This window comes from Pseudophryne corroboree, chromosome 1, assembly GCF_028390025.1.
Source record: "Pseudophryne corroboree isolate aPseCor3 chromosome 1, aPseCor3.hap2, whole genome shotgun sequence".
NCBI lineage: Eukaryota > Metazoa > Chordata > Amphibia > Anura > Myobatrachidae > Pseudophryne > Pseudophryne corroboree.
In genome coordinates, this window is record NC_086444.1 from 1,034,763,782 (window position 1) to 1,034,777,054 (window position 13,273).

The 13,273-nt window shown below is 46.8% G+C and overlaps 1 protein-coding gene and 1 long non-coding RNA gene across 3 annotated transcripts in view; one reads left to right on the forward strand and one right to left on the reverse strand.

The window, feature by feature from the left end:
• The window catches only part of LOC134923608 (uncharacterized), a 211,205-nt gene that overhangs the window by 61,542 nt on the left and 136,390 nt on the right, over positions 1-13,273 (forward strand). Inside the window, exon 2 of the long non-coding RNA XR_010177508.1 lies at positions 13,154-13,201. This is a non-coding gene — a long non-coding RNA (uncharacterized LOC134923608). The remainder of the gene's footprint in view (positions 1-13,153; positions 13,202-13,273) is intronic.
• The window catches only part of PDLIM3 (PDZ and LIM domain 3), a 170,260-nt gene that overhangs the window by 22,924 nt on the left and 134,063 nt on the right, over positions 1-13,273 (reverse strand). The window contains exon 5 of one of the 2 annotated variants that reach the window (XM_063920765.1): positions 6,477-6,740. The exons of the other annotated variant lie outside the window; for it this stretch is intronic. Coding sequence (XP_063776835.1) covers positions 6,477-6,740 — 264 coding nt within the window. The remainder of the gene's footprint in view (positions 1-6,476; positions 6,741-13,273) is intronic. 2 annotated transcript variants of the gene reach the window in all.

A 13,273-nucleotide genomic window follows, 5' to 3' on the forward strand; every position in this document is an offset into this window, starting at 1 on the left:
CTCGACAAGTATTGCGCCAGGTCAAGGGACCCTCAGGCAATAGCTGTAGACGCTCTGGTAACACAGTGGGTGTACCAGTCAGTGTATGTGTTCCCTCCTCTGCCTCTCATACCCAAGGTACTGAGAATTATAAGATGGAGAGGAGTAAGCACTATATTCGTGGCTCCGGATTGACCAAGAAGGACTTGGTAACCGGAACTTCAAGAGATGCTCACGGAGGATCCGTGGCCTCTACCTCTAAGAAGGGACCTGCTCCAGCAAGGACCCTGTCTGTTCCAAGACTTACCGCGGCTGCGTTTGACGGCATGGCGGTTGAACGCCGGATCCTGAAGGAGAAAGGCATTCCGGATGAAGTCATTCCTATCCTGATCAAAGCCAGGAAAGATATAACCGCAAAACATTATCACCGCATTTGGCGAAAATATGTTGCGCGGTGCGAGGCCAGTAAGGCCCCGACGGAGGAATTTACAACTAGGTCGATTCCTACATTTCCTGCAAACAGGAGTGTCTATGGGCCTGAAATGGGGGTCCATTAAGGTTCAGATTTCGGCCCTGTCAATTTTCTTCCAAAAAGATCTAGCTTCAGTCCCTGAAGTTCAGACGTTTGTGAAAGGGGTACTGTATATACAGCCTCCTTTTGTGCCTCCAGTGGCACCTTGGGATCTAAATGTAGTTTTTGGGTTCCAAAAGTCACATTGGTTTGAACCACTTAAATATGTGGAGTTAAAATATCTCACATGGAAAGTGGTCATGCTGTTGGCCCTGGCCTGGGCCAGGTGCGTGTCAGAATTGGCGGCTTTATCCTGTAAAAGCCCGCATCTGATTTTCCATTCGGACAGGGCGGAATTGAGGACTTGTCCTCAGTTTCTCCCTAAGGTGGTTTTCAGCGTTTCACCTGAATCAACCTATTGTGGTGCCTGCGGCTACTAGGGACTTGGAGGACTCCAAGTTGCTAGACGTTGTCAGGGCCCTGGAAATATAGGTTTCCAGGACGGCTGGAGTCAGAAAATCTGACTCGTTGTTTATTCTGTATGCACCCAACAAGCTGGGTGCTCCTGCTTCTAAGCAGACTATTGCTCGTTGGATTTGTAGTACAATTCAGCTTGCACATTCTGTGGCAGGCCTGCCACAGCCAAAATCTGTAAAAGCCCATTCCACAAGGAAGGTGGGCTCATCTTGGGCGGCTGCCCAAGGGGTCTCGGCTTTACAACTTTGCCGAGCAGCTACTTGGTCAGGAGCAAATACGTTTGTAAAATTCTTCAAATTTGATACCCTGGCTGAGGAGGACCTGGAGTTCTCTCATTTGGTGCTGCAGAGTCATCCGCACTCTCCCGCCCGTTTGGGAGCTTTGGTATAATCCCCATGGTCCTTACGGAGTCCCCAGCATCCACTAGGACGTCAGAGAAAATAAGAATTTACTTACCGATAATTCTATTTCTCATAGTCCGTAGTGGATGCTGGGCGCCCATCCCAAGTGCGGATTGTCTGCAATACTGGTACATAGTTATTGTTACCAAAAAATCGGGTTATTGCTGTAGTGAGCCATCTTTTCTAGAGGCTCCTCTGTTATCATGCTGTTAACTGGGTTTAGATCACAAGTTATATGGTGTGATTGGTGTGGCTGGTATGAGTCTTACCCGGGATTCAAAATCCTTCCTTATTGTGTACGCTCGTCCGGGCACAGTATCCTAACTGAGGCTTGGAGGAGGGTCATAGGTGGAGGAGCCAGTGCACACCAGGTAGTTCTAAAGCTTTATTTTTGTGCCCAGTCTCCTGCGGAGCCGCTATTCCCCATGGTCCTTACGGAGTCCCCAGCATCCACTACGGACTACGAGAAATAGAATTATCGGTAAGTAAATTCTTATTTTTAAGTACATTTCCATTTTTCTCATGCATAATGTTGCTTGAGGCGTTCGTTATTGCTGTGTTGCTGTGTACCATACTGTGTACCACTCTCCCCTTTTCAGCACCCCCCCCTTCCACTAACAACCTCTTAACACAAACATCTATAAACACCCCAAACTCCCCCTTCCCCCAAACCTCCTTTCTTTACCAGAGCACCAAGCAACGGCAGGCCCATTTTTTTTTCTAAATATACAGATGGGTTCACGTTTATCTTGACCTTTAATAGGATTAACTGAGACTGGCCAGTTGTACTTAATCACCTGCTGTAATGACTTAATCCCCTGCTGTATTGTTCTCTATTGTATTGCAGCTGAGAACAATAGATGAAGGGTTTATGCTAATAAGTCATGTTGTGCCTAGGTGCAGAAAACTAGTCAAGGTAACCGTGGACCCATCTGTACAAATTAAGTAGAAAGTAGGATCACTAGATAAATGGGGTGTGGATTGTTAGATCTACGCTAAAAAGGTCTGCAGTCAATAGGTCTACTACTAATGGTAAACATGTATTAGGTCGACATGATCAAAAGGTCGACATAGATTAGGTAGACACATGGAAAGTATGCTAGGCTCAAAAGGTCGACATGGAACTGGTCGACACAAAGGGTAGACAATTTTTTGGGGGTGTTTTGTCACTTTTCTGCCACAAGCAAGCCCCATTAGTGTACCGCATCTGCTCGCATGGCGAGCTAGCTTCGGGCAAGGTGCCTCGTACCGCTACCACTGCGCTTGGCACAGGTTACTATTCCCAATAGTAGTCCACATGGATGTTAAAGTATGAAAAAGTTTAAAACAAAATAAAAACAACTTGTGTATTGTTCTTAACGTTCTTAACAAGCATTTCCATCCAAAAAGAAGTATTGCATTGTATTGTTAATTAAACATATTGGTAAATTATTCACATACACGCTGTCACCCTTGAATCACTCCCTAACAGATAAATATCTAAATTAATTCAAGGAGTTGCAAAGTGTTCATCTATTAGTCTATTTAAATCTATTTTGTAGCAGCATGCAGACAAAGTATACCCTTATTTATAGCATTTAGTATGCAGACTCATAAGACTGCACACTGTGAGCCTGGTTTATAGTAACCCACAGTATTGCTGAAACCATGACACCATGCTGTGGGCCTCCTCCTTACAGTAGGAACAGCCCAGCCTGGCATAGCCTGATGTTGGCTGCTGTTTTTGCGCTGTGTTCTCCTGCTTTAACAGTACCCTGTCAGGGTTAGGTGTGTTATGAGATGTTGACATCCGTGATGTGGACATTGACCATGTCAGCCTGGTCACAATGTCGGCACTGACCATGACAACATTCATCCTGTAGACACTGATGAAATGTCAACATGCTAGAATGTCGACATATTGTTCCTGATGTCCCAGTGGTGATTTGTCTGCTCCCAATGGCTCCAGCAACATCTTACGGGTCCCAGCAGTCATGTGACTATCAGTACCAGCTGAGTCATCTGAGAGAGTGGCGTCCCATTTAGTATACCTGTCCGGTCCCTCTTCCCTACCCTACCCTGTAACCCTACCACTAGTCCCTATCCCTAATCCTCCTGCAGCCTAACCCTAATATTCAAATTCCGTAAATGTCGGCATTTCATACGTTGACATTCTGAGAATGTTGACAATTTGCTTGTCGTTATTTCACAAAGTAGACATGACTTGAAATTGTGGTGTTGATATTATGAATGTCAGGGTTGTTCTTGTCGACCTAATTATTACATCCTGGTAGGACAGTAGCACTGGTGCTCTTTACTTACTTTAGGGTGGGGGTACACATTTTTGTTTTAACAAGTAAGAATAAGTGCTAATGGTCAGACCTGTGTAAGCTGCAACAGGCCACGTCTTCTCGTAGCATGCTACATTTACATGTGTTCGCCAGTTGTACATAACTTACACACTCCCAATCTGCATCAGCAAGCATAGGGGCCTCAAGTGCAAGTTATCTATGATTTACATGCGCAGTTAAATAACAGATTTTTCTGGTCCACAATTGGCTTTTAAATCTGTTCTTAGTCAACCCAGTTGTAACCAATTCTGTCACACTGGGGCTTATTCAGACCAGATCGCTGCTGTGCGTTTTCGGGGGGGTGTCGGGTCGGATGCCCCCCCGCTTGGCATCCCCCGCATTTCTGAAGACTGATCGTAGATGTGCTGAGTTTAGCACATCTACACTACGATCAGGTCTGAATTAGGCCCACTATGTAATTATTACTAGGACAGCCCAATTGTCAGGTTTCAGCCTCACAGCAGGCTCTTCTGCAGCACCATATCTATGAATCTGTGAGGGACATTAGAGACACAGGATAGTGTAGCTGTTTTTGTCAGTTATAACGCGGCAGTTCCTGAATGAGCTTGTTACTGCTGAGTCCTAGCGGTTGCCTAATGACCATAATGCTCATCATTATCTAAGCTTACAACTCTCCTTATGACTCAATACTCTTTTCCACTACTCTACTACCATGTATCTTTCCAGTTCACCCTTCACATGTTCCCCCTAGTATGTATGCTCTTACAGAGAGGGCCCTCCCTCTTGTTCTTCTGTGGCACACTCCATGTCACCAGTGCTCTGCTCCTTTGTCTCCTGCTATCCTACTGACTATATGCTCATCTATGCAACCACTGAATACTGAATAATTCCCACCTACGATTTGCCACTGTATGTATTCAGCGAGTTGCCCTAACTTTGCCCCTGTCATCATGGGGTTATTTTAATGTTTGGTACTAATGCTATGTACTTGTGCCATATTCTCCAATTGTGTATTGTATTTATGCTCTGATACTAGGTTTATACTGTAGTCTGCTGCAGACACTTTATGGTGCCATAAAAATAAAAGTTAATAGTGATAATGCATTGCTGTTATAACTGCTCTAATAATTCTCATTCCACATTTCTTTTCAAACTGTCTCTCCTTTGGTTATGATGGTTTAAAAGTTGATGCGGTTGAATTGTTCTGCTCTTGTGTATTGACCTCTGTTCTTTGACTAAGTAGTTTGCCGCCTGCCATTTCTGCCCTTTTAGTCATTTACCCTTTTTTGCTTAGTTATTGTATACAGTTATTTAAACCATTTCTCCAAAATTTTGTATACTACATATTGTATATTGTCTGAGAGCATTCTGGTTATACTCTATATCACAGGTTCTCAAACTCAGGGGCAGATTTATTAAGCTCTGTGAAGTGATAAAGTGGAAGGTGATAAAGGACCAGCCAGTCAGCTCCTAACTGTCATTTTTCAAACCCAGCCTGTGACATGGCAGTTGAGATCTGATTGGCTGGTCCTTTATCACCTTCCACTTTATCACTTCACCGAGCTTAATAAATCTGCCCCTCAGTCCTCAGGACCCCACACGGTCCATGTTTTGCAGGTCACCTGTAGATTTTTAAAATGTGACAGTTGGTGATACACAGTGCAGCTACTGGGTGACATGGAAAATGTGAACCGTGTGGGGTCCTGAGGACCAAGTTTGAGAACCACTGCTCTATATTATATGTTTATAATACAATACATTTGTATTTTGCTGTGAACTGTGTGTCAGTGTTATCAAGTTAGAATTACACTGGCCTGTTGACTTCTTTTGAAATTAGGTTAGACTAACATCTAACCCAGGGCCATCTTAACAGCAGTGTAGGCCCCTGGACAAAGCAATGCACTGGAACCCCTACCCATTATCCAGCTGTAGGGGTGATGGGTGCTATCAGGGGCAGCTTTGATGTCCCACGGGTGGTAGGTGGTGTTCTGTATTCCTTTCAACATGTAGGACCTGGAGCAATAATTTCTGCTAATTACTCCTTTACTGCACAGATGGTGGAAGATGGGGTACATTAGGCTGAATGAAGGGGCCCCGGTACATGAGGGTGGTAGGGGGTGTTTAATATGCAGAGGAGGGGAGGATAGTGGGATAGTGGAGTAGGCTTAATATTCATAACTTTCCGGTGGGGTGGGGGGCAGCTTGCTTGACTGCAGATATCTCCAGTTCCTGGGAATAGTTTACTTAACTTTCAATGAGATAAAAACTCGAGAGTCCCACGTTCCAGGAGGTACTGGGGACTTGAGGATCAGAGTACAGGAGCCAGAAAGATCCACTGACGAAAATATAAAACTGCATCCCAGGCATGTGGAGCTGGAGCAGGGACCAGCTGCTGGAAGGCTGATATCTCTGGTTCTGGGCATAGTAGAGACAAGCTGCCAGTGTCCACCAAAAGGGCAGAGTCCCAGCTTTTGGAGTATATCCTCAGAAAAACTCTTCAGTCAGACAGAACCCGAGATATCTGTCTGAGAAGAGCAATTAACAGGCTCGGATTGGGACCACTGCTTTGAAGTCGGATATCTCCGGTTCAACAAAAACGTGGTACCCCTAGAAAAAGGGGACCCTCAGCTATCAGCTCTTGGGGGCCCTGGACAACTTCCCATTGAGCCCATACAAAAAGATAGCCCTGATGTAACCTGACTTTATAATGTATGAGACTGGCAGTATTTGCAGGAGTATTATAAACCAATTATATGTTGGTGATTTAGAAATAAACAACAGTAATATACTCCCTTACAAATAAAGTAGACTTAGTACCTCATTTGTGGCTTTTCCCCTAATATGGTGGAAACCTGCCCCTGTAGGCTTTCGATAATATTGTCATCAGAGTATAGTTGCATCGGTGTATTGAACTGAGCGTGGACAATCTTCACACCAGGGAGCTCCATTTCCAAGGGAATGTTAGGTGCAATTCTAGAGGCTGCTTTCAGCTCACCGGGATCTATAGTGCCAACAGTGCTCGCTGTAGAAGGGGTGCTGCGTCCACTGCCAGGGTCAAAGCCCGAAGGGGTGCTGCTTCCACTGTGTTAAAACAGCCAGTGAAATAGAAAGGTGGAAGCAGTGAAATAACACACAAGTGCAGAGGTATTATCTAATGCGTAGACAAGTTGTAAAGTATACACATGCAATTAATAGTTTATAATGGAAGTTAATCTGTGAAAAAGAGTAAAACTGGTGGAACCTAATACAAGGCATGCAAACAGGAACTAAGTTAATGACCCAAGGAGAGGTTAGTTCCAGTACAGTTTTCTATTGATATTCTAATAATGGTTATTTCTCTTACGTCCTAGAGGATGCTGGGGACTCCGTAAGGACCATGGGGATAGACGGGCTCCGCAGGAGACATGGGCACTAAAAAGAACTTTAGATATGGGTGTGCACTGGCTCCTCCCTCTATGCCCCTCCTCCAGACCTCAGTTTGATACTGTGCCCAGAGGAGACTGGGTGCATTACAGGGAGCTCTCCTGAGTTTCCTGAAAGAAAGTATATTTGTTAGGTTTTTTATTTTCAGGGAGCCTGCTGGCAACAGACTCCCTGCATCAAGGGACTGAGGGGAGAGAAGCAGACTTACTTAACTGCTAGGCTCTGCTTCTTAGGCTACTAGACACCATTAGCTCCAGAGGGAGTTGGAACGCAGGTCTCTCCTAGCTGTTCGTCCCGGAGCCGCGCCGCCGTCCTCCTCACAGAGCCGGAAGATAGAAGCCGGGTGAGTATGAGAAGAAAGAAGACTTCAGAGGCGGCAGAAGACTTCGGATCTTCACTGAGGTAACGCGCAGCGCCATTGCTCCCGCACATCACACACACGGCAGGCACTGTAAGGGTGCAGGGCGCAGGGGGGGCGCCCTGGGCAGCAATTAAACCTCTGGCTGGCAAAATCAGGGCATATATGGGCTCTACGTGATATATCAGAGATCCCCCGCCAGTTTTTTTAAATAGATCAAGCAGGACCGAAGCCCGCCGCTGAAGGGGCGGAGCTTGATTCTCAGCACTCACCAGCGCCATTTTCTCCACAGCACACCGCTGAGAAGCTGGCTCCTCGGACTCTCCCCTGCTGAACATGGTGACAGAGGGTTTGAAAGAGGAGGGGGTGGGGGGGCACATAATTTGATGCAGTGTTATATATATATATATATATATATATATATATATTAAAAGCGCTATCTGGGTAATTTTCTTTTTTCCCTGGGTAATTAGCGCTGGGTGTTTGCTGGCATACTCTCTCTCTGTCTCTCCAAAGGGCCTTGTGGGGGAACTGTCTCCAGATAGAGAATTCCCTGTGTGTGTGGTGTGTCGGTACGCATGTGTCGGCATGTCTGAAGCGGAAGGCTCTTCTAGGGAGGAGGTGGAGCAAATGAGTGTGGTGTCTCCGTCGGCAACGCCGACACCTGACTGGCTGGATATGTGGAATGTTTTAAATGCAAATGTGAATTTATTGCACAAAAGGTTGGACAAAGCTGAGTCCAGGGAGTGTACAGGGAGTCAAACCCTGCCTTTCACTATGCCGCAGGGACCTTCTGGGTCTCAAAAGCGCCCACTATCCCATAATAGTAGACACTGATACCGACACGGATTCGGACTCCAGTGTCGACTACGATGATGCAAAGTTGCAGCCAAAATTGGCTAAAAGTATTCATTATATGATCATTGCTATAAAAGAGGTGTTACATATCACAGATGACCCCTCTGTCCCTGACACGAGGGTGCGCATGTATAAGGAAAAGAAACCTGACGTAACCTTTCCCCCATCTCACGAGCTGAACAAATTATTTGAAAAGGCTTGGGAATCTCCAGACAAGAAGCTACAGATTCCCAAAAGGATTCTTATGGCGTATCCGTTCCCGACTAAGGACAGGATACGGTTGGAATCCTCACCGAGAGTGGATAAAGCGTTGACTCGCTTATCCAAGAAGGTAGCGCTGCCATCTCAAGATACGGCAACGCTCAAGGATCCTGCTGATCGCAGGCAGGAGACTACCTTGAAGTCTATTTACACACATACTGGTACCTTACTCAGACCGGCGATAGCGTCGGCTTGGGTTTGTAGCGCTGTAGCAGCGTGGACAGATACCTTGTCTGCTGAAATTGATACACTGGATAAGGATACCGTTTTATTGACCTTCGGTCATATTAAGGATGCTGTCCTATATATGAGAGATGCTCAGAGAGACGTTGGCCTACTGGGTTCCATGGACAGATACCTTATCTGCTGATATAGATACGCTGGATAAGGAGAACATTTTATTGACCCTGGGTCATATCAAAGATGCTGTCCTGTATATGAGAGATGCTCAGAGAGACATTGGCCTACTGGGTTCCAGAGCCAGCGCTATGGCGATTTCGGCTAGACGAGCCCTATGGACCCGACAATGGGGGTAATTCTGAGTTGATAGCAGCAGGATCTTGGTTAGCAGTTGGGCAAAACCATGTGCACTGCAGGGTGGCAGATATAACGTGCAAAGAGAGTTAGATTTGGGTGTGGTGTGTTCAATCTGCAATATAAATTGCAGTGTAAAAATAAAGCAGCCAGTATTTACCTTGCACAGAAACAAAATAACCCACCCAAATCTAACTCACTCTGCATATGTTATATCTGCCTCCCCTGCAGTGCACATGGTTTTGCCCAACTGCTAAAAAATTTCCTGCTGCGATCAACTTGGAATTACCCCCAATGGACGGGCGATGCCGACTCGAAGAGGCATATGGAGGTTTTACCTTACAAGGGTGAGGAATTGTTTGGGGAAGGTCACAAGGACCTGGTTTCCACGGCTACGGCAGGTAAATCATCTTTTTTGCCTTATGTTTCCTCACAGCCTAAGAAAGCAACACATCAGATGCAGTCCTTTCGGTCGCATAAACCCAAAAAAGTGCGGGGATCTTCTTTTCTTGCCAGAGGTAAGGGCAAGGGGATAAAGCTGCCAACCACAGCTAGTTCCCAGGAGCAGAAGTCCTCCCTGGCCTCTACAAAATCCACTGCATGACGCTGGGGCTCCGCTGAGGGAGCCCGCCCCAGTGGGGGCACGTCTTCGACTTTTCAGCCACGTCTGGGTTCAATCACAGGTGGATCCCTAGGCAATAGAAATTGTTTCCCAGGGTTACAAGCTGGAATTCGAAGAGGTGCCTCCTCGCCGGTTTTTCAAATCGGTCCTACCGGCTTCTCCCCCAGAAAGGGAGATAGTGTTAAATGCGATTCAAAAATTGTGTCTTCAGCAAGTGGTGGTCAAAGTCCCCCTGCTGCAGCAGGGGATGGGGTATTACTCAACCCTGTTTGTAGTCCCGAAACCGGACGGTTCGGTCAGGCCCATTTTGAATTTAAAATCCTTAAACCTATACTTAAAAAGGTTCAAGTTCAAGATGGAGTCGCTCAGAGCGGTCATCGCCAGCCTGGAAGGGGGGGATTATATGGTGTCCCTGGACATAAAGTATGCATACCTTCATGTCCCCATATATCCGCCTCATCAGGCGTTCCTGAGGTTTGCTGTACAGGATTGTCATTACCAATTTCAGACGTTGCCGTTTGGGCTTTCCACGGCCCCGAGGATTTTCACAAAGGTAATGACGGAAATGATGGTGCTCCTGCGCAAGCAGGGTGTCACAATTATCCGGACGATCTCCTAATAAAAGCGAGATCGAGAGAACAGTTACTGGACAGCGTATCACTCTCCCTGAGGGTGTTGCAACAGCACGGCTGGATTCTCAATATCCCGAAGTCACAGTTGGTTCCAACGACTCGGTTGCCTTTCTTAGGCATGGTTCTGGATACAGACCAGAAAAGGGTTTATCTTCCGACGGAAAAGGCCCAAGAACTCGTGTCTTTGGTCAAGGACCTATTGAAGCCAAAAAGGATGTCGGTGCATCACTGCACTCGAGTTCTGGGAAAGATGGTGGCGACTTACGAGGCCATTCCATTCGGCAGGTTCCATGCGAGGACTTTTCAATGGGATCTTCTGGACAAGTGGTCCGGGTCTCATCTACAGATTCATCAGATGATCACCCTGTCCCCCAAGGCCAGGGTATCTCTCCTGTGGTGGCTGCAGAGTGCTCACCTTCTGGAGGGTCGCAGGTTCGGCATTCAGGACTGGGTTCTGGTAACCACGGACGCGAGCCTCCGAGGTTGGGGAGCAGTCACGCAGGGGAGAAACTTCCAAGGTCACTGGTCAAGCCAGGAGGCTTGTCTTCACATCAACATACTGGAGTTGAGGGCCATATACAACGGCCTTCGTCAAGCGGAGAATTCGCTTTGCGACCTACCGGTTCTGATTCAATCAGACAACATCACCGCAGTGGCTCATGTAAACCGCCAAGGCGGAACAAGTAGCAGAGTGGCAATGGCAGAAGCCACCAGGATTCTTCGCTGGGCGGAAAATCATGTAAGCGCTCTGACAGCAGTCTTCATTCCGGGAGTGGACAACTGAGAAGCAGACTTCCTCAGCAGACACGATCTATATCCAGGAGAGTGGGGACTTCATCAGGAAGTCTTCGCAGAGATTGCAAGTCAGTGGGGTCTGCCTCAGATAGACATGATGGCGTCACGCGTCAACCTAAAGCTACCGAGGTATTGCGCCAGGTCAAGAGACCCTCAGGCGGTAGCAGTGGACGCCCTGGTGACACCGTGGGTGTTCCAGTCGGTCTATGTGTTTCCTCCTCTTCCTCTCATATCCAAGATATTGAGAATCATAAGACGAAGAGGAGTACAGACAATTCTCATTGTTCCAGATTGGCCTCAAAGGGCCTGGTATCCGGATCTGCAGGAAATGCTCACAGAAGATCCGTGGCCTCTTCCTCTCAGAAAGGACTTGTAACAACAGGGGCCCTGTCTGTTCCAAGACATACCGCGGCTGCGTTTGACGGCATGGCGGTTGAACGCCGGATCCTAGCGAAAAAGGGCATTCCGGATGAGGTCATTCCTACTCTGATAAAGGCTAGGAAGGACGTGACAGGAAAACATTATCACCGTATTTGGAGGAAGTATTTCTCTTGGTGTGAGTCCAGGAATGCTCCTCCGGAAGAATTCCATCTGGGCCGTTTCCTTCACTTCCTACAGACGGGAGTGAATTTGGGCCTAAAATTAGGCTCCATTAAGGTTCAGATTTCGGCCCTAGCCATTTTCTTTCAGAAGGAATTGGCTTCTCTTCCGGAAGTACAGACTTTTGTTAAGGGAGTGCTGCATATCCAGCCTCCTTTTGTGCCTCCAGTGGCATCCTGGGACCTTAACGTGGTGTTACGTTTTGCTTAAGTCTCACTGGTTTGAACCTCTTAAAACGGTGGAATTTAAGTATCTCACTTGGAAAGTGGTCATGTTGTTAGCCTTGGCATCGGCAAGGCGAGTGTCGGAATTGGTGGCTTTATCTCACATAAGCCCCTATCTGGTTTTCCATGTGGATAGAGCAGAGTTGCGGACTCGTCCTCAATTTTTGCCCAAGGTGGTTTCATCTTTTCATATGAACCAACCTATTGTGGTGCCTGTGGCTACGCGGGACTTGGAGGATTCCGAGTCCCTTGATGTGGTCAGGGCATTGAAAATTTATATAGCCAGAACGGCTAGGGTGAGGAAAACAGAGGCTCTGTTTGTCCTGTATGCAGCCAACAAGGTTGGCGCTCCTGCTTCTAAGCAGACTACTGCTCGCTGGATCTGTAACACGATTCAGCAGGCTCATTCTACGGCTGGATTGCCGTTACCAAATTCGGTAAAGGCCCATTCCACTAGGTAGGTGAGCTCTACTTGGGCAGCTGCCCGAGGTGTCTCGGCATTACAGCTTTGCCGAGCGGCGACTTGGTTGGGTTCAAACACCTTTGCAAAGTTCTTCAAGTTTGATACCCTGGCTGATGAGGACCTCATGTTTGCTCAATCGGTGCTGCAGAGTCATCCGCACTCTCCCGCCCATTTTGGAGCTTTTGTATAATCCCCATGGTCCTTACGGAGTCCCCAGCATCCTCTAGGACGTAAGAGAAAATAAGATTTTAAACCTACCGGTAAATCTTTTTCTCCTAGTCCGTAGAGGATGTTGGGCGCCCGTCCCAGTGCGGACTAAATTCTGCAAGATTTTTATATAGTTTTGGCTACATAAGGGTTATGTTACAGTTTTGATCAGTCTCGGGCTGATGCTGTTTTGTTTCATACTGTTAACTGGTTCGTATATTCCATGTTATACGGTGTGGATGGTATGGGCTGGTATGAATCTTGCCCTTAGATTAACAAAAATCCTTTCCTCGTACTGTCCGTCTCCTCTGGGCACAGTTTTCTAACTGAGGTCTGGAGGAGGGGCATAGAGGGAGGAGCCAGTGCACACCCATATCTAAAGTTCTTTTTAGTGCCCATGTCTCCTGCGGAGCCCGTCTATCCCCATGGTCCTTACGGAGCCCCCAGCATCCTCTACGGACTAGGAGAAAAAGATTTACCGGTAGGTTTAAAATCTTATTTTTTTTATCTTTTGTAGTTGTTGGTTCACTGATGAGCATGCAGATCAATGGTGTATCCTGTTATGGTAAGCAACAGAGCATAACCTTGTGTCTGATAAATGCACTATGTACACATGCAGAATGCTAGCTTGTTATTT